Genomic DNA, 20,132 nt, shown 5'->3' with positions numbered 1-20,132 from the left:
AGCAAGCAGGGAGGCTCTACTTTCTTTAATTTACTGTCAAATTATTGCCATGCTACGCCATACAGTTCAGGCCTAATCTATCTATCTATCTATTATATAAATATTTGAGTGTTAGAAGAAGCCACCACGTTTGCTGAGAGAGGCTAGAAATTCCCACGTTAATCTAAAAAAGAGAAGAATTTAGACCGTTAGATTTTACGAAGATCCAACGGTCTATTATATAAATATTTGAGTGTTAGAAGAAGCCACCACGTTTGCTGAGAGAGGCTAGAAATTCCCACGTTAATCTAAAAAAGAGAAGAATTTAGACCGTTAGATTTTACGAAGATCCAACGGTCTGTATTATCCCACGTTTGCATATTATATTAAAAATATCCACACACGATAAATTTTGTGTATTTGCTATTGTAGTCGGACACCTGAACTAGGACTCAATTAATATCGAGAAAGGTAGCATAGTTCGATTCTAGGCAGGGTCATACTAGGACTCGATCAAAGCAAAATCGTAGACTCTATCAAAAACAAAGGTAGCTTGCTTACGTTTAGGTTAGATCAGAGAACAGAAGCTGCAGAAAACTCTTCTCGAGTGGTTATCGTGTCAAGGATACACTTAGACGAGGCCTAATTTAGGTTAGATCTAAACTACACAGAAAGCTACAGATCGCCCCCGCCCCGCGATCTCACGAGGTGGACTCGACGCCGTGCCGAGACTGGCCTGGCAGCGCGCTCGCTCGGTCTGAGACGACGGACAAGCACGCGGTCGAGATCGCCGGCCCGGTCCATAATAAGTAGCGCGTGCGTGCACACAGACGGCACAGGCACATCCACCACAAGCACACCCACCACGCGCAGCTCGCTCTCCAAGCCTCCGGAGTCCGGACATCGATCGTCGGTGGAGTAGAGAGCGGCCGAGATGGCCGCCGCGACGAGGGAGGGCGGCGAGGCCGCGCTGCCGCTGCTGCTTCCGCGGCCGCAGCAGCTGCGGGCGGGCGGCGACGACGGCAAGGAGGCGTCGGCGGCCTGGTGGCGGCTGTGGGCGCGCGAGGCCGGGCGGGTGGGCTACCTGGCGCTGCCCATGTTGGTGGTGAGCATGTCGCAGAACGTCGTGCAGGTGTCCTCCAACATGATGGTCGGCCACCTCCCCGGCGTGCTCCCGCTCTCCTCCGCTGCCATCGCCACCTCCCTCGCCAACGTCACCGGCTTCAGCCTCCTGGTCCGTCCACGCCTTTCCTCCCCCACTCCTCCTCCTCCTCCTCCATTTCCACTTGACCATTTCCGCGTCCCCTCCCGCCCGTTCTTTCCGCTGAGCACCGTGATATTCGCATGATTACTCTTGGCTGGACAAGCGCATACCGTGCGCCTCTCGATCGGCTCTGATAGTGGTCGAGGTTGCTCTGGGCGCCATGGATCATATCGAGTTTTCTTTGGAAGAATCAATGGGATTTTTCCCAGGAACAGCCTTTAGCGAGTTAATTGTTTTTTTTTCTCCAATACGCAGGAGAGCTGCGCATCATTGTATTAAGACGAAAAGAAAGTTTACAACATCGCGAGTTAATTGTTTGTCTGTCGATAGGATAGGATACGTCTCGTTGCAGTTGGATGATCATGTGACTTTCGCTTCTTTACTCTAACTGGATCGGACATTATGATAGTGAGCTAGTTCCTAGTGGGTGTGGACGCATGCGTTCTGAACGGTTCAAAGATATTTCGTTGTTCAACTAGTCCGCCAGCGACAGGGGCGGCGTTGCAGGAAAAGATTATGCCGCAGCCCATGTGTTGATGTGTAGTACTTGTAGTGCTAGTCTATTCTGTGGACTTGCGAATGAAAAGAGGGTCTCTTTTCCAGTGGACTCAAGTCGTCAACCCAATTTCGTCAGCATATATAATAAGTTGCCCACCGCAGTATGTTCTCTATCTCATGGTAGCATTGTTATGATAGCATCGCCACACAATGTTCAGTTTACGATTTTACCTGGTTAGTTAGTCACTGTGTCACAGTTAAACCGCAAGAAAAAAGGTAATTTGGCAGGTATCACTTCTTTTTTTAAGAATTAATGGTCTTCATATTCTACAGAATAGATCTCAGCTCAAAACTTACCGACATACTACTTTATTTATTCTCTCTTCAGCCGTAACAAAGAAAAATGGTGCTCAGTTTTTTTTTTTGAGGAATATAGCAGGTGCTCTGCTTTTGCATTATAGTAGAAAGCTATGGTGCTCAGTTCACCTGCAAGTATTTGGCTATTGAGCATCTAATTGATCACCTTCTACTGAACACCATTAACATCAAGAATCGCCCTGGTGAAACAGATTGGAATGGCAAGTGCACTGGAGACACTGTGTGGCCAAGCCTACGGTGCAAAGCAGTACCATAAACTAGGCGTCGACACTTACCGAGCAGTATTCACCCTCCTAGTGGTCTGCATCCCGCTCTCACTCATCTGGGTGTTCATGGACAAGATCCTGATCCTCATAGGGCAGGACCCCCTCATCTCCCGGGGAGCCGGGAGGTACATGGTCTGGCTGATCCCGGGGCTCTTCGCCAACGCGGTGATCCAGCCGCTCACCAAGTTCCTGCAGACGCAGAGCCTGATCTACCCGCTGCTGCTGTCGTCCATCGCCACCATGGCCATCCACATCCGTCTGTGCTACGTCATGGTGTTCAAGACCGGCTTCGGGTACACCGGCGCCGCTCTGACGATATGCATCTCCTACTGGCTCAACGTGGCCATGCTTGTCGGGTACATAATGTTCTCGAGCTCCTGCATGGAGACGCGCACACGCCCCACGATGGAAGCCTTCGAGGGAGTGGACGCGTTCCTTCGTCTAGCTCTGCCGTCCGCCCTCATGATCTGGTAATCAGCTTAGGGTAGAGCTCACATTCATAGTCCCGTTGATCTCTGTTCTGAATTCCCCTTTTACCTGTGAGACTGTGACTAACAAAATCTAATTCATTTTTTTCTTCTTCTCATCAGTCTGGAATGGTGGTCATTTGAGATCCTTATTCTCCTGTCAGGATTTCTACCCAACCCAGAGCTGCAGACCTCAGTACTTTCGATCTGGTACTGACTGAATCCATGATCACTGTGTGTATATGCAGACACATGATTCTTCTAGTACAGCAGTGTCTAACCTTATGATGCATGCTCGAATGTCGAATCCTTTCTTTTACAGCCTCACAAGTGTAACACTGCTCTTCACTATACCATTTGGGCTTGGAGCTGCCGGGAGGTATGATTGCGAAGAAACCTAACTTTCATGGAAGATGCTTACTGTCTCCTTTGAAGCAGTTCACCATTTGATGGTGTATATATCTTCCTCTGAACGAACAGCACACGGGTGGCGAACGAACTGGGCGCCGGGAACGCCGACGGAGCTCGATCCGCCGTCCGCGTCGTGCTCTCCATGGCGGCGGTGGACGCGGTCGTCGTGGGCGGGGCCCTCCTAGCGTCGCGGCGCCTCGTGGGCCTCGCGTACAGCAGCGAGGAGGAGGTCGTCTCCTCCGTCGCCGCCATGGTTCCCCTGGTCTGCATCACCGTCGTCACCGACTGCGTGCAGGGAGCGCTCTCGGGCGTCGCCCGGGGGTGCGGGTGGCAGCACCTGGGCGCGTACGTCAACCTCGGCTCCTTCTACCTGCTGGGGATCCCCATGGCGATCCTCCTCGGCTTCGTGCTGCGCATGGGGGCGAGAGGGCTCTGGCTGGGCGTCGTCTGCGGCTCCCTGTCGCAGTCCGCGCTCCTGTCCGCCATCAACTTCTTCACCGACTGGCCCAAGATGGTCCGTTCTCCGTCACTCCGTCAGCAAACAAGCTGTGCACTAGTGCACAGTTGATGAAGCAAAGATGAACAAATAATTAACCGTATCATTCCGAAGAGTTTGTGCGTCATCTCATCTCTCTGTCTGTCTCTCATGGTGCATTGCATTCGGCTTGTTGTGTATGCAGGCTGAGAAGGCTAGGGAACGGGTGTTCAGCGAGAAGGCTCCGGAGCCCGGGCCGTGATGTCTGCTGGAGCAGCGGCACCTCTACATTTACAGTCCGATGGTGCAGGGGAGGCGTCTGTTCCTGTGGCATTCACGGAAGGGAGAGGGTGATCAGGCCAAGCAATGTGGCTCGTGCATGTCAAGGCAAACGGGCCTATTCCATGCCCGTTTACTGATCATCAAGGCAGGCACACATGGTTCTTGCTTTCAGCTTCGTTTTCCCACTGTTGATTTTTGTATACATGAACTGTAGAGAAACACGGAAGAATAACCTTTTTTTTAGAATGAGCATTGCACGTACTTCATTAAAAAGATTAATCAAGTAGAGAAATGCTGATGATTGTGTAAAAACTAGGAGAGAACTGTCTACCTGACATTCGGTTATTTTACTGACATTTTGACATCTGTTGTTTACGCTCTTCAAAACACCAAAATTTTTACAGAAGACAATTCGGGTGTTTCAGATGCAGTTCAGTGGACATCTTCTCACTTGTTTTAATATGTCCATATGCACTATACTCCCTCCGTTCCAAATTATAAGACATTCCAACAATTTTGGAGAGTCAAAGTTTTTTATGTTTGACCAAATTTATATAATAGAATAACGACATTTATTATATAAACTAAGTACCATTAGATTCTTTATTAGTTATATTTTCATAGTACATCAATTTGATATCATAAATTTTTATATTTCTCTCTATAATCTTGGTCAAACTTGAGATTGTTTTGACTCTCCAAGATTCTTGGGATGTCTTATAATTTGGAACGGAGGGAGTATCAATTTATTTATGCAGTTCCTAGTGTCAGCTTTGCTTTTTAGAAGTTTCAAACACCCGAATTGTGTATATATCAGATTCAAATCCTAAATTCTTCTAAAAAGCAAAGCTGACACTAGGAACTGCATAAATAAATTGATATAGTGCATATGGACATATTAAAACAAGTGAGAAGATGTCCACTGAACTACAAAAAATTCAGATGAACTCAGAACCATATATAACAGGCTGCATATTTTCCATATGAAATATCAAACTTTTTTTGGAACTATCATTCTTCTTCCTCATCACTACACAACAATATACAACCAATGGTTAGGGTCATCAGAGATTCAGAGACACGGACTCTACATATACAGTAGTAAAATTCATTAGAAAATAGAATCTTTAATTTCACTTATTTTTCACATGTTAGGGGCATCAGAGACACAATGAGCATCATTGACAGGGTGTTGTTATCCCAATTAGAAATGCTAAATCTCCTTCACATGCACAGTAGACAATGGTTCCATGCTCAAACTCCTTGCATTTGCCATATAAAGTAATGCTTGCTCAAATAATGAGCAAGCAACCAAAAATGTTCCCGTTGTGCTTCATGGCAACCTTGAAGTCCAGAGTGTTCATAATAGTCCATGTGTTCAGAATTGACTCAATGGCACAAATTATCCTATAAAAGATGTTGAAGTCCCATCCAGCCCTTTCCGCCGGACCATAAAACGCATAGATAGTTGAATGACACATGGAGACACTGACACGTTGCCACCAGCATATACTTTTCCATTAAATATAAGATCTTTGCTGATTGAAACTTTATCTATATCTCTAGAAGGTAAAAATGACAGCCATATTTTAGGCACAAATTGGCAATTGCACCAAAAGATTGGACGGTCAAAACAATGATTAACAGCTGTAAATTGAGAACCATAATTTTGGAAGAGGATATAGGATCGCTACTGCCTAGCCTATTACATAGCAAAATAGAATGTGACAAGAATGACAGTACAACTATCTGACCAAAAGTGGACATATTAGGTAATGGCAGTCATCTTACATGCCACTTACGCTGAATTTTGAACTGTCAATCAATAATTAACAGCTGTGAAAATTGAAAAACAGTAAAAAGGATCGCTAGTATCTAGGCTAATATCTAGCACAACATAATTCTAAGAAGGATGATGGACATCACTACATCAGACTCTCAGGGGTTGAAATAATTTACACTCACCGTACATGCAGTTTACAGATAATTTGGCACTATGAAATAAATGATTAGCAAATGTAATTTTAAGTTGGGGGTCTAAAAGTTTCAGGAGAACCAAGGTTGCAGTTAAATAAATTGAACTAACAAGGATGTTTGCTTTCCCCCTACGATCTGATAATCAATACCTATTTATACCAAATCTTGTACCAATCATTTTTAAACCTGACTTAAGGAAACGTGATAAAAACGTATCGCTGCTGTCTTAAGCAAAAAAAAAATCATGTAGGGATTCAGTTCCCGGCCCTAGGAAAAATCGCAGACTCTGAAACAAAATCGGGTATTAGACAGACTTTGAAACAATCGGTTGTTGCTTAGCTTTTTTTTTCTCAAGTAAGTATTTGGAAGAGAGAGAAGAGGTGATCGACGGAAATTGAACGGCGACGCTATATTTGAGCCGGTCCATCACTCCCAGCTAGTACAAGCACATGGTCCGGTCTGCTTGTCTGATTGGCTGCTTCAAATTGAACTTGCCTCCTCTATCGTTGGCCCATCCACCCACCTATGTTGTGGATGGCATGCAACGGCATCAATGACGACAACACAAAAGTTCGCCGTACCCAAGTCGTCCCGAACAAAGGAATAAACACATAAATAGAGATAGAGACAGTGAAAAGATTGGCATGCATGTCTTTTTTCGGGCGATAATTGCTCTTGGTGGTCACTGATCAAAATGCTTTTTTTATTTTTCTTTAGCTTTACCACCTTTGAGGACTATTTATTAATGTTTTCGATAAGGTCAGTCTCAATATATAATTTTGTTGCACAATTATCAAGACTGAGAACTTGGTAACCGAGCCGGGAGAAGTGTCATGACCTCATGGGGATGAAATTCCTCTTAGGCCAGTCTCGCGATGGTCAATGCCTTAATCGGCATGGTTGGAGAGGGCATTGATGAATTACTAGAAGTGGTAGCACATGAAGATGTTTGAGTCAAGCGGCCACAGACAGAGATATTGAGTTGTGGAGTTTGAGGTAGCTGAGTGCTGGAGTGGTAGTTTGTTGCTTTGAGTATTTAAGTGATGCGTCATGTGGTTTGTTTTGAGTGATGCATCATGTGGTTGTCGAGTTGCTTGATGTAGGATTGTTTTACCTCTCAATTGTTGTACTGTCCAATCTGGACTTTCATCTTCTTATTTAATATAATTGGCAGCTCTTCTGCCTGGTTCGTTTCAAAAAAAAAAATAGGAGTTTCAGGGAGGATTTCATGACATTAAATACCATCACTTTTGCTGACATGGCAAGGATAGAGAAGGATAGAGTTTCATGGGATGTGAGGAGAGTTTCATCACCATGAAACCCATCTGACACGATTACTTAGTTCTCTATCTAGGTAACTGTGTCCATAAAACTCCCACTAAGACTAGCCTTATATCATGAAGCTCCCCTTCCTCTCTTCTCATGACCCTATAACTATATCAACAATTTTACTGACGTGACATAAAATTTAATGTCGGTAAAACTTTTATGAAACTGTCACATTTAATGCCTATAAAACTCTTATAAAACTGCCACTGAGATTAGACTAGCCTTATGAAACATCACTACACTACTACAAAATAGGCCTTTCTTCCAGGCCATTTGTCCCGGTTACCTTTGGGCCCGGGACAAAAGTTGGCTTTTATCCCGGGTCCAACGGCTAGCCGGGCCAACGTGGGGGACATGGGCTTTTTGTCCCGGGTGGAGCCACCAACCCGGACAAAAGGCTCTCCTTTTGTCCCGGTTGGTGGCTCCACCCGGGATAAAAGGGTTGGACCCTTTTATCCCGGGTGGTAACACCAACCGGGACAAAAGGTCCGGACAAAAGGCCCCTCCACGTGATAGTTCAAAAGGAAGTTATTCTATACTGAGTCACGTGTACTACTTAGGTGAGTTGGTAAGAAAACCATACGCTAGGCAAGAGGTCTTGTGATCGAATCCCGTGGTGTGCAAAAAAATTTTTAACGTCAGGCACCTTTTGTCCTGATTCTGCCACCCGGGACAAAAGCCTCGAGGCTTTTGTCCCGGAAGCCTTGTCCCGGTTCCAAAACCGAGACAAAAGTCAGTTTGGAACCGGGACAAAAAGCCTATTTTGTAGTAGTGCTAAACCAGCCTTATGTCGCCTCCAACGGCGCCGCAGACGTGGAAGCGAGAAACAATAAGGAAAAATTTAGAAGACGAGTTTCCATCCTCACGGTCTCTATGGTAGCGACGAAACTGTCGCTGACGAGATGATTTTTGCCATTTCTCTCTCTCTGCCATCAGGGGAAGCCAGCGACACCATCGGCCGTTGGACACAACCTCATAGCAACATCGATCATTAAACACGCCTTAAATAAAGTGGTACAGATTACCCGCAAAAAATAATAAAGTGGTACGGAAAATAGAGAAAAAAAACTCTGAAATAGAACTTGATGGATCGGACCCGGAGAGAAAGAGGTGTGCTGGTTTCTTATTCTCTCTGTTGCCGTCGTCGTCGTCCGTCGTTGTCTTTTTCTTGTTTTCTTCTTTTTTTTTAAACCATTTCTTCTTCTTCTTCTTGGATTGAGATATTGGTGACTTTTTGCGGTCGTGGATGACGTTATTTGTGTACCATCCAGAAGAACATAGAAACAAGCCGGGGATAATGGTGGCGGCGAATTTTGAGCAGCCAACAAGTAAGGCAATCAATCAGACAGTCACCCACTGGTGCTGGATGCCTCTGCTGGGCTCTCAAACATCGCGTCGCAACTCGCAACACGGCTAACCTATAGTAGATTGGCTACCTCCTGTGACCCTTTCAGTCTTCCAAATTTGCTCACTACTCGCCCCCCCCCCCCCCCCCCCAACCACCTGCAGCAATCGTCGATATTGGCGGCGGACACGCGATGGCCATGGCCGTGGCGCCGGCACCTCCTCGCCTCCGCGTCCTCGACACGGCCCTCGTGCGGCCGTCCCCGTCGCCGCCTCGCCCCCGCTGCTGACGTGGCCGCCTTCTACCCGCTCGCCGGCCGCTACGAGCTGCAACTACAGCCCGGGCGACGCCGTCCCCTTCACCGTCGCCGAGTGCGACGGTGACGACGCGGACATCGACGGCCTCGCGACCGATGATCCCCGCGAGGTTGCCAGGATCGCGGCGCTTGTGCTGCCATTGCCGGAGGGCGGTGTAGGGACCCGGTCCGGAATAACGGATAAGATTTATTCTACACTTTGAGTAAACCACATCTGCTAAATAATTCTCTTGCATCACTTAGGATTCGGCTCAGTTGACAATCTAATTCTCTTGCGTCACTTAGGATTCGGCCCAGTCGGCCCGTGGGCCGTGACAATCTCCCCCGTTAGGATTCGACGTTAAATAATTCTCTTGTGCCACTTAGGATTCGGCCCAGTCGGCCCGTGGGCCGTAACAATCTAATTCTCTTGCGTCACTTAGGATTCGGCCCAGTCGGCCCGTGGGCCGTGACAATCTCCCCCGTTAGGATGCGATTCGGCCCAGTCGGCCCGTGGGCCGTGACAATCTCCCCCGTTAGGATGCCTGTGGGCCGTAACAATCTAATTCTCTTGCGTCACTTAGGATTCGGCCCAGTCGGCCCGTGGGCCGTGACAATCTCCCCCGTTAGGATTCGACGTACTCGTCGAACCAGCTTATCCATATGGGACAAAGGAGTAGGATCTCCTCTCTTGATCACATCCCATACGTAGCCTCTGCTGGGCCATGTGTGTGGGTTCACTGCCAGCAGCCCATGTGTGCCCGTCCACATATTGGTGGCATCTGTGTTCCCACGCGCAGGGACCGGCTATTTAAACTGGTTCGGCTCCCTCTCTGTTTTCGGTTCGGAACTAAGGAGCTGAGCCCCACGGTGCTACAGGATCTTGTGCTACAGTAACCCGCGCGGCCCAATCGGCCCGTGGGCCGTGACAGGCGGCAGGCTGCTAGCCCTGCAGGCTACAGTGCTGCCCGCACGGCGTGGCCTCGCCATCGGCGTCACCGTGCACCACGCCGCTTGCGATGGCTCGGGCTCAACACACTTCCTGCACACCTGGGCGGCCGCGTGCACCGGCGCCGGAGCGCCGCCCCCACCTCCCGTCATCGACCGGACACTCCTCCCCGACCCATGGGGCCTGTACGACATCTTCTTCCAGGCGGCGCCCAGCACCGACGAGATGGAGTTCGTCAAGATGTCCGCCGACCAGCTCGTCGCCACGTTCACCCTGTCCAAGGACGACCTGAAGCGCGTCAAGGACATCGTGGCCGATGAGGCCATGAGACGAGGCGTCGCGCCGCCGCGGTGCTCCTCTCTTGTTGCCACCCTTGGCTTCGTCTGGTCGTGCTACCTGCACGGAGCCAGAGAGAGCTGCGGCTCCGACGACGAGGGCTCGGTGACCTACATTCTCTTCCCTGTCGATCACCGCTCCCGGATGAAGCCTCCCCTCCCGGAAAAGTACCTCGGCAACTGCGTCGGCCCAGCGTTCGGGGTGGCACCCAAGGCCGAGCTGGCGGCGGCAGGAGCAGCCGGGATCTTCAGCGCGTGCGCCGCCGTCGCCTCCGCCATTGACGAAGCTGTGCGCGGCATCGGGACACCCAGCATGGACGCGTGGCTGGACCGCATCAAGGAGGCAATGGCGAAAGGTATAGGTATCCTGTCCGTTGCCGGATCGCCGAGGTTCCGCGTCTACGAGCTGGACTTCGGATTCGGCCGGCCGGCGAAGGTGGACATCGTGTCCGTGGCGAGGACAGGTGCGGTGGCGGTGGCGGTGGCGGAGAGCCGGAGCGGCGCCAGCGGGCTGGAGGTTGGCGTCTCTTTGCAGCCGGCTGGCATGGAGAGGTACGGGAAGTGCTTCGCGGATGGTATCGCGTGGCTCCACACCAGTGAAGTTGAGAACGACTGAGATGAGATGTGTGGCTGCTGAATTTGGTGTCGCGTGGAGGGCGACACGTACGCCGGCAAGCCAATCTAAACCTGCATGAACCGTCTTGTGCAAGATCAATAATGTTGCAGCTATAGTCACGTGTACACAACTGGTCTGTCTTTTTATATACATTATTACATCATTGTGATTTCATTTAGTGTGTTGTAACTTAATATTTAGCCCAACACACAATTATTTATCTTTTTTACTCAACTACTACGAGTCAACCTGATAGTGGTCTGGGCTGAGCCCGGTTTTAGTGGGCCGGTTTTGTTATTTGATCTTAATTGGTTTGTTGTCTAGTGGATCAACACATCTAGTGGGCTGCTTTGGTTCGGTTTTTCTCTTGGCTAGTTCGATTCGGTCCGATTCAGTCTCAAACCTAATCCATCCGTCGCTGCGGGCTGCGGGGCTCGTGCGCTGCGGGAGCCGCCGCTTCCCCGCCGCCGGGGTTGCGCCTCCCGTCGCTGCAGCCGAAGGGCTCGTGCGCCGCCTGGGTATCCCTCCAGTTCAGCGGCGCCGGGTAAGCGATGTGCACGCCGCTCAGATCTTGTTTGGCTGGTAATTTGCTCCTTTTATTCCCAGATCTTGTTTTGCTGCAATGTGAATTGCTTTTTACCACACCACGAGGTACAAGACGTACCCGGCGAGATCACCGGCATCGTCGTCTTCGCCTGCCTCATCGCCTCTGTCGCCGGCTGCATCTTCGGCTACGACATCGGCCTCACCTGTGAGCACTGAGCACCATATTTATATTTTATTGTAGCCGGAATGCCAAATCAGGGGATTGCTCTGCAGCTCTAGTGCTCTGACGACGAGGGGTCTTGTTGGTGATCGTGCAGCCGGGTTGACGTCGACGTAGCAGTTCCTGGTCAAGTTCTTCTCGTCCATCTACGAGGAGATGAAGAAGCAGATGGTGGTGAACCAGTACTACAAGTTCGACAGCCTGCTCCTGACGGTCTTCAGCTCCTCCCTCTTCCTCGCCGCGATGACCGCCGCCTTCCTCGCCGGGCCCCTGACCCGGGCCTTCGGCCGCAAGTGGACTCTGTTCACCGCCGCGTCCACGTACGTGTGCGGCGCGTGCCTCGGCGGCGTGTCCGTCAACTTCCCGATGCTGGTCACCAGGCGGATGCTCGTCGGCGCCGGCGTCGGACTCTCCATCCAGGCGTCGCCGCTCTACATCTCGGAGATGGCGCCGGCACAGCAGCGCGGGATGCTCAACATCATGTTCCAGCTGATGATCACGGTGGGGATCCTGACAGCGAACCGCTCTTTGCATGACCAATTTGCTCTTTGCACACGCAACTGCGAAGTTCACCCGCCGGAAGTTATTGGGTGAGACCGTGGGTTGGAATGTGGTTTGGCTGAGATGATGTTTGTTGTGGGGTTTGTAGGGTACCCACAGCCGGGTGGCGGAGCGCACCCGCCTATTCCCAGTGAGGGAGGACTCTGGGAAGTACCTTGGCGATTGGGTTGATCTAGCTTTGGGAGGAAGCTCACAAGAACACACGATTTAGAGTGATTCGGGCCGCCGGAGCGTAATACCCTACGTCCACTGGGAGATGTATTGTATGAACCTATCCTCCCCAGGCCTTGGCTTTCACCCAGCCTGAGGTCTTCTAGCGGCGCCCCCTCCTTTTATAGATCAAGGGAGAGCGGATACATTGGACATTGGGCCCCGACAAGTGGGCCCAACGTGCTGTGCGGCATACTGCGCAGAGTACTTGAAAGACTACAGTGGTTACGAATCTTTCCTCCGATATGCGTACTGCTGCTCCTCTGACTCAGGGGGGTCTTCTCCTGTCCCGTCAGCTAGGCGCCCGTTGGAGTAGCGTAGCTTGCGGCGTGGCCTGCTGAGACTATTATGTAGCGTCATAATGGGCGAAGCCGAGCCGTCGTGTCCATCTGTTACGGCAGACTGGCAGACGCGGTATGGGCGGCGCCAGCGGCTCCACTATCTTGGTAATACGCGATCAATAGTGCCCCCCGGTCAAAGAATCGCCTCGGCTTCCGCTACATCAATGTGGATGTCCACCTACTGCAATGAATGCAGTGGTGGGTGAGGCCTTATATGGAGACCAAGCGGCCTTCTATACGTGTCCGTGCTTATGGACACGTGTCGGCTCCGGACCACCCCAAAGCAGGGCGTCGACTTCTTCCCTTAGCGAGGGGTCTGGTTACTATACAGGGGGTCCGGGCTCCACGGGAGGTCCGGAGCCCCGGCTGTTTGGGCTGAGCGCCCGCCTTTCTTGGGGCACACAGTGTTCCCGGACCTTTCCAGTTGTGAGACAGGTCCGGGGCCGTTGTCGAGAGAGACAGGACTCCGGACCACAGGGGTCCGGATGTTTGGACGTAGCCAAGGATAACTACAAGGCCCTTGCCTAGACACAGCAAGAGGGGGTACCCCAGTTCTGGGGTACCGACAGTGGCCCCCGGGCCCACCTCGGGTGAGGTACGAACCCGCGGGTGGGGCCACCATCGCGATGTGTTCCTACGCAACTTGATTGCGTTGGTGTGCTCATGGAGAGAGCGGGCATCCCGGACCCCTGAGGCCGGTATGCCTGTTGCCGGGTTCAGGTACTAGGGTGCTCTCCACAGGGCGATGAAGGTGTAGGCTTAGGGTACGGAACTAAGCTAAGCGGCTACACAGACTTCGGATCGCTCAGGGAGCAAGCACTACTTCCCGGACCTGGCTCTTAGCAACCGTGGTGAGCGGTCTCCGCCGGAGTGGACTTGGAGCGTTGCTGACGATCCGATGAAGCACGTTTCCGGACCTTATAGTAAGATGCAAAGAAACCAAGCCTTATACTAGAAGGGAGCCCGGGATCTCTAAAGACAGCAGACTCGGATAGTAGAGCACTTGTATCAGGGTAGCGAAGTACGTAAACTTAGGGTACATTACCAGGCTAAGCTACGCAGAGCTTCTCTACCCCAGGATACGAGTACCACTTTTCCAGAGCAGATCCTTAGGGGTCCGAACTGCCTTCCAGCTAGAAGGGGTGTCCCACCTGACCATAAGCCAGCAACTTAACTTGGATTGTTAGCAACAAGGGAAACTCTGTTCAAGAGGAAAGAATAGTTAAACCAAGGCGAATAAATGTAATCAGGGTGGAGCCTAGGTAAAACTGAGAAAGAAAATCTCCTTTATTATTGTGGTTATCACGGTATACATCAGAGGTCGGGATTACGAGGTCGGACCTTCACCGCTCCGGACCGCTTTTTGCCTGTTTGTGTGATAGGGCCAGAGGTCGGGTTTACAAGGTCGGACCATGACCGCTCTGGACACACACGTAGGCGCCACGTTATTACAAAGGAGGAACTCTCTTAGTCTTTTCTTAGGAGTAACCTACGGCTGCATGCTATACAGCGTGTCCTTCTCCGGTTGGAAGTGGTGCGAGCACTCCCAAATTCTTCATAGTCGTCGGAGGCGAAGGCGCCCTGGATGTGCCTGAACCGCATCATCCAGCATCACCTCGGGAGCTCGGGGGACCCCTCCTTGCCTAAGAGCTGTCACATGCTTACATGGCATGAGACAAATTCTTTGGCTTGAATGGGAGAGGCCCCCAGCCGTCGTCGTCGTCTGCCGATGAAAGACAGACACCCTTGCGCAGCAGAAGGACCGGTGCGACGCGCGGAGAAGTGCGGTCGTTCGCCGGCTTGTCCTTGGTGCTAGCGCCAGGGGCCCCCGCGCCTGGTGGCGGGGTCCTGTCTGCAGCAGCACCAAGAGCCCCAGGCGGTGCAGGAGACGACGCGACGACACGGTCAACTTCCTCCGGGATGGCCGTCGGCTCCAGGCTCCATGTTGAGAGAAAGCCTTGAGCCGACGCCATGCCACCGCAGAGGAAGTGTGGCCGTTGCTTGAGAGAAAACCTTGAGTCGACGTAGGGGTAGCAGCGCCCAGCGGCGCCTCCGCTGTGCGCTCCCGTGCCGGCTCTGAGGTGTTGCCGTGGCGACGCACATCAGACGCCGCTGCCGTACGCCGCCGCACCGTGGGCGTTGGTGCCCCAGTGCTACGGCACGTGGCGTGGGTGACGCCCTGTCTTCCTTCATCTTCTCACTCGTCGTTGCAGAGGATGAGCTCAGCACAGAAGCCTGAAGATCCAGCCAACGCCTGCTCTCCCCACGGACGGCGCCAAATGTTGTGGGGTTTGTAGGGTACCCACAGCCGGGTGGCGGAGCGCACCCGCCTATTCCCAGTGAGGGAGGCGCCGGAGCTGGGTGCGGCCGCGCCCGACTCGGCGGCAGCGGGGGCGCCGGAGCTGGGCTCGGCCGCACCCGACTCGGCGGCAGCGGGGGCACCAGAGCTGGGCACAGCCGCACCTGACGCGGTGGCAGTGGAGGCGCCGGAGACAAGTGCCGCAGCGGAAGCCTCTACCTCCAGCTCCGGTCCTGTTGCAGAGGAGGAGTTGGAGGTGGTCTTTGGCAGGCGACTCCTGCAGCTCCAACTCCCGGAGGAGGATGCGACTCCGCTTCCTCAGGTGCTGTTGCAGGTTCGGCGGTCGATCGAGGAGGCAACCTCCTCCACTGAGGCGGCCTTCTGGCGGGAGTGGTCTGCTCTGGAGAGCGAGCGCCAGCGCCTCTCCGACTGGCACACCCGCCTGGAAGCGCACACGAAGGCTGAAGCCTCCCGCGCCGCGGAAACTCGGTCAAAGCTCAAGGCGGACCAAGAGGCCTACCGAGCCAACCTTGGGAAGGTGTTTGACCGAGAGTTCGCGGTGTCAAACCGAGAGAAATCCTTGGCGCAGCGGGAGCAGGACTTCACCCTGGAGGTTGTTGGCTTCGCTGCTCAGCGGTCCAACCTCGAGGCTCACCTCGCTACCCAACAGTCCGAGCTGGAGACTCGCAGCGAGGACCTCGAGGTCCGGAGGCAGGAGCTCGACGTCTTCTCTGTGACTCTGCAGGGATGGCGTGAACAACTGCAGGAGAGAGCCCAACAGCTGACTGCCGACGAGGCGGATTTGGAGGAGGGCCGGAAGTCCCTCGCCAAGCGGGAGGCCCAAGCCACCGGCATAGAGAAGGAGCTTGAGCGCCAGCGAGACTCGCTCAAGAAGCGGAAGGCATGGGCGGAGGAGAGGGAGACCAAGATGGAGGAGAGGTCCCGCAAGCTCGAGGAGGGGTCCCGCGAGGTGGAGGTGGCCAAGGCGGCCTTGGACACCCGGGTGCAAGAGGCGGTCCGGGAGGCGGTCCGGAAGCACCAGGAAGACCAGCGCGTTGAGGCTCAGCGGATCGCTGACTGGGCAACCGAAGCGAGCCTGGCGCTGGTGCCGCTTGGTCTGAGCCCGATTCAGGTGGCGGAGCCGCCAGCTTCGATAGCTGACGCCCTCCCGGTGCTGAGTTCTGCTTCGGATAGGCTCCAGCGCCTGGGGCCAGTCCTTGCTGGACAGCTTGAAACCGAGGGCCGCGAGCTGATCCGGCTGGTGGCGGAACACATCCTGACGTGCCTCCGGAGCCACGACCCGACCATCTCGCTGGCGCCCGTGGTCGATGGCCCTGTAGCGGAGACAGAGGCCGCCGCTCGGGACAGCGTACAGGAGGTCGTTGACTTCATCGCCGCCTACTTCAAGCGGGAGCCTACAGACCCTTGAGCTGGGCATTGTATCTTTTTCCTGTAACAAACTTTGTACTAGCTGAAATTTTTGAAGTAGAAAAAACTTCAACTTAGCTGTTTGTCAGTTGTTGATTTGTAGTATGCAGCACCCCGGCGCCCTGGCCCCCTGGCCCCCTGGCAGATAGGTTCAGTTGCTTGGACCTGTCTGCCATCTGAGCCGTAGAAGATACTCCAGACCTCTTTGGCATAGGGCTGCATAGCCTGTAAGACGAGCAAGCGCCTTGTTCCCTGTGTAGTATACAGGAGTACATATAGAAGAATCAAGTTCGCTTATACAGTAGCAACGATACTGCAACTTAGCTATTTGACGCATGCAGAATTCATCCATAATGTCTGGGACAAAGCGGATGCCCCGGGCCCCCTGGGAGAGAGACTCAGTTGCTATGAGTCTGTCTACCATCGAGACTGGCTCTTATCCTGCATGAAAGCTTTGAAGCAGATACTCGGACCCCCTGGTAGGTAGGCTCAATGGTTTGAGACTGACTACCACTAACCAGGTTTTAACCTGCGTACCATTTCAAAGTTATAGCTTAGTAGCAGACCCGCGGGGCCCATTCCTGACGAATCCCAGGCTGGTACCAGGTCCGGGTCTGTTGATGCGCAGGTCCGGGTAGCTCAGTGCTTGTTACAGAGTGGTGGAGTGTGTAGGCTTAGGGTACAGAACCAGGCTAAGGCGCTACACAGGGCTCCGGACCGCTCCAGGAAACAGCACGACCTTTCCGGACCTGGCTTCATCGTCCCAGACCCTTCGCAGTAGTGGGTGAGGTCACTTTGCTGTACTCGATCCTTTGAGATGTAGAGCTGGACATGCCGTGTTGGACTTAGGAAGCCAACTCTTGAGCTGGAACGAGGTCCGGGCCCCCAATTACCCGGCTCCAGGTACTAGAGTACTCGTTACAGGGTGGCGGAGTGTGTAGGCTTTTGGGTGCGGAACCAGCTAAGCGGCTACACAGGACTCCGGACCACCCCCGGAAACAAGCTCCCGCTCTCCAGAGTAGGTCCTTAGGGGTCCGGATCCCTTTCCAGCAGCAAGAGGGTCCGGATCTATACGGCAGTCCAGCAGCTCAATGCAGATCTTAGTTGCAACAAGGGTAGAGGTCCCCGCGGGGGTTAGAAAAGCAAAATCCCCGAGAATAGAAATGCGCAATTTAACCTCGACACAAAGACAGAACTAGGAGAAAAAAATCTTTCCTTTGCAATCTTGATGTACATGGCTTGCGCGATGGATGCCAGAGGCCGGGTTTACGAGGTCGGACCTCTACCGCTCTGAGCCGCGCGTTAGCCGACGGTGCGATGGATGCCAGAGGCCGGGTTTACGAGGGTGGCCCCCCAACCGCTCTGGGCCGCACGCTAGCTCTATCTTATTACAAAGGAAAAGTTATTTCCCTGCTCTGCCTAGGTGTAAAACTTACGCAGATGCTCTATGTTCCATGGGTTGGGCAGTGGCACTCCATCTTCTGTGGCGAGGCGAACGCATCCGGGCCGGCATACCTCTGTAACCTTGAAGGGCCCCTCCCAGCTGGGGGAGACTTTGTGGAGCCCCGCTCGGTTCAGGATCCGTCTGAGGACGAGGTTGCCAGCCCGGAGCTCCCTACTGTGCACGAACCGTTGATGATAGCGCCGGAGCGCCTGGTTGTAGCGTGCATTTCGGATTGCTGCTCGCCACCTTCGCTCATCAACGAAGTCCACGTCGTCGCACCGCTGCTGCTCCTGCATGGATTCGTCAAAGGCCTGGACCCGTGGTGAGCCCAGGTGAATTTCTGGGGGAAGGCATGCTTCAGCCCCGTAGACCAGGAAGAACGGAGTCTCCCCGGTGGCTCGACTGGGTGTGGTCCGGTTGCCCCATAGTACACACGGAAGCTCGTCAACCCACTTGGCACCATGCTTCTTCAAGCAGTTGTAGGTGCGGGTCTTGAGTCCCCTGAGGATCTCTGCATTCGCTCTCTCAACCTGTCCATTGCTGCGGGGATGTGCTACGGACGCAAAGCATAGCTGGATGCCGATGTCCTCACAGTACTCTTGGAAGAGTCTGCTTTTGAATTGGGTCCCGTTGTCCGCGATGATGTGGTTTGGGACGCCAAATCTGCACACAATGGACCTGAGGAATGCGACTGCTGATTTCTTAGTGATATTCACCACAGGGGTAACTTCCGGCCACTTGGTGAATTTGTCAATGGCGACATAGAGGAACCGGTACCCGCCGGCAGCCCGGGGGAAAGGCCCCAGGATATCCACACCCCACACAGCGAATGGCCATGAGGGTGGAATCATCTGCAGAGCTTGAGCCGGGGTGTGTATTTGCTTTGCATGGAACTGGCATGCTTTGCGGGATCTTACCAGCTCAGTCGCATCCTGGAGTGCTGTTGGCCAGTAGAAGCCATGCCGGAAGGCCTTGCCAACAAGCGTGCGAGAGGAGGAATGACTTCCGCACTCGCCTCCATGGATCTCCGCGAGCAACTCGCGGCCCTCTCCCTGGGAAATGCACCGCATGAGGACACCGTTGGTGCCACGGCGGTAGAGATCCCCTTCTACCACCGCGTAGCATTTAGCCAATCGGACTATGCGCTCAGCGAACACATCGTCATCAGGGAGGATGTTATCTTTCAGGTAGTCCCGGATCTCGGAGATCCATGCATCGGGAGCTCCCAGAGTAGGTGGGGGTGGCTCTGTGAGGTCACCAGGTTCCTCAACAGAGCACACAGCCCAGGTCGGGCGCCATAGGTGGAATTCTGCCGGGACCGCTGGCTTCGAGGTGCCAGCTTGATCCCCCTCACCCGGCCCGGCAGGCTGGGCGGTAGGTTTCAGCAGCCGTCTTTCAAAGACACCCTCGGGCACAGATGCCCAGGTAAATGCTCTCGCGGAGAGATCATCTGCTGCTGAGTTGTGCTCGCGGGGAACGTGTTGCAGTTCCAAAGCGTCGAAGTCCTTCTCGAGCTTCCTCACGTGTATGAGGTATGCCGCGAGCTGGGGATTGTTGCAGTTGCAATCCCCTCGGACCTGCTTGATGATTAGCTGGGAGTCCCCTTTCACCAAAAGCTGCCGGACCCCCAATGAGAGGGCTTGTGTCAGGCCAAAGATCAAAGCTTCGTACTCCGCCATGTTGTTGGTGGCCTTGAACTCAAGGTGCACCATGTACTTCAGCTGATCTCCGTTTGGGTCGATGAGGACCACGCCAGCCCTGGCCCACTTCTCGCGGGCGGACCCGTCAAAGAAGAGTGTCCAGTGAGGCTCGGTGAAGACTGGTGTCCTGACTTCCGGCTCCGGGGGTCCATTGTTTACGACCGGACCCCCTGAATTGCTTGGGGAAGGAGTCCATTCCGCTATGAAATCAGCCAGGATCTGGCTCTTGATTGCATGGCATGGCTGGAAGTCTAGTTGGAACTCTGCCAGCTCTGCTGCCCACTTGGCGATATTGCCTGTGGCGTTGGAGTTGTGCAGGATCGCTCTTAACGGGTAGGAGGTCACTACAACAACTCGGTGTGCTTGAAAGTAGTGGTGCAGTTTCCTGGACGCAATAAGTATTGCATAGATAAGCTTATGTGTCTCAAGATACCTGGCCTTCGCCTCGTGGAGGACTTCGCTGACGTAGTAGACTGGCTTTTGGACGGTCCGGGCCCTTGTTCCCGAGTCCGGCTCG

The 20,132-nt window shown here is 53.2% G+C and overlaps 3 protein-coding genes across 4 annotated transcripts; all 3 read left to right on the top strand.

The window, feature by feature from the left end:
- The first annotated feature begins 810 nt into the window (after positions 1–810).
- Positions 811–4,426, top strand: LOC120707635 (protein DETOXIFICATION 14-like). The gene is made up of 6 exons (XM_039992579.1): positions 811–1,213; positions 2,311–2,855; positions 2,976–3,062; positions 3,175–3,231; positions 3,333–3,777; positions 3,944–4,426. The coding sequence occupies exons 1-6, from the start codon at positions 914–916 to the stop codon at positions 3,998–4,000; spliced, it is 1,491 nt and encodes a 496-aa protein (XP_039848513.1). The 5' UTR covers positions 811–913; the 3' UTR covers positions 4,001–4,426.
- A 4,438-nt stretch (positions 4,427–8,864) lies between these two features.
- Positions 8,865–11,072, top strand: LOC120710141 (anthocyanin 5-aromatic acyltransferase-like). The gene is made up of 2 exons (XM_039995805.1): positions 8,865–8,935; positions 9,846–11,072. Exons 1-2 carry the CDS (start codon positions 8,865–8,867, stop codon positions 10,864–10,866), a joined length of 1,092 nt encoding a protein of 363 aa, XP_039851739.1. The 3' UTR covers positions 10,867–11,072.
- Positions 11,073–11,167: 95 nt separating this feature from the next.
- LOC120707640 (sugar transport protein MST6-like) lies at positions 11,168–12,255 on the top strand. 2 transcript variants are annotated; one of them, XM_039992585.1, is made up of 2 exons: positions 11,168–11,617; positions 11,686–12,255. In XM_039992585.1, the coding sequence occupies exon 2, from the start codon at positions 11,789–11,791 to the stop codon at positions 12,224–12,226; it is 438 nt and encodes a 145-aa protein (XP_039848519.1). In that variant the 5' UTR covers positions 11,168–11,617; positions 11,686–11,788; the 3' UTR covers positions 12,227–12,255. The 2 variants fall into 2 exon arrangements, with proteins under 2 accessions (XP_039848519.1, XP_039848518.1); XM_039992584.1 differs by having other exon boundaries at positions 11,174–11,617; positions 11,730–12,255.
- The last annotated feature ends 7,877 nt before the right edge of the window (positions 12,256–20,132 follow it).

Source organism: Panicum virgatum, chromosome 5K (genome assembly GCF_016808335.1).
Source record: "Panicum virgatum strain AP13 chromosome 5K, P.virgatum_v5, whole genome shotgun sequence".
Taxonomy (NCBI): domain Eukaryota; kingdom Viridiplantae; phylum Streptophyta; class Magnoliopsida; order Poales; family Poaceae; genus Panicum; species Panicum virgatum.
Note: the sequence above shows the minus strand (reverse complement) of the source record. Positions and strands in the feature narration are given on the sequence as shown.

Excerpts from the sequence above, each read along its gene's own strand:
- LOC120707635 (XM_039992579.1), top strand. The coding sequence starts at position 914 with ATGGCCGCCGCGACGAGGGAGGGCGGCGAGGCCGCGCTGCCGCTGCTG. Across the intron at positions 1,214-2,310 it reads TCACCGGCTTCAGCCTCCTG|ATTGGAATGGCAAGTGCACT; the intron begins GTCCGTCCACGC and ends CTGGTGAAACAG. Across the intron at positions 3,232-3,332 it reads GGGCTTGGAGCTGCCGGGAG|CACACGGGTGGCGAACGAAC; the intron begins GTATGATTGCGA and ends CTGAACGAACAG.
- LOC120710141 (XM_039995805.1), top strand. The coding sequence starts at position 8,865 with ATGGCCATGGCCGTGGCGCCGGCACCTCCTCGCCTCCGCGTCCTCGAC. Across the intron at positions 8,936-9,845 it reads GCCCTCGTGCGGCCGTCCCC|GATCTTGTGCTACAGTAACC; the intron begins GTCGCCGCCTCG and ends ACGGTGCTACAG.
- LOC120707640 (XM_039992585.1), top strand. The coding sequence starts at position 11,789 with ATGAAGAAGCAGATGGTGGTGAACCAGTACTACAAGTTCGACAGCCTG.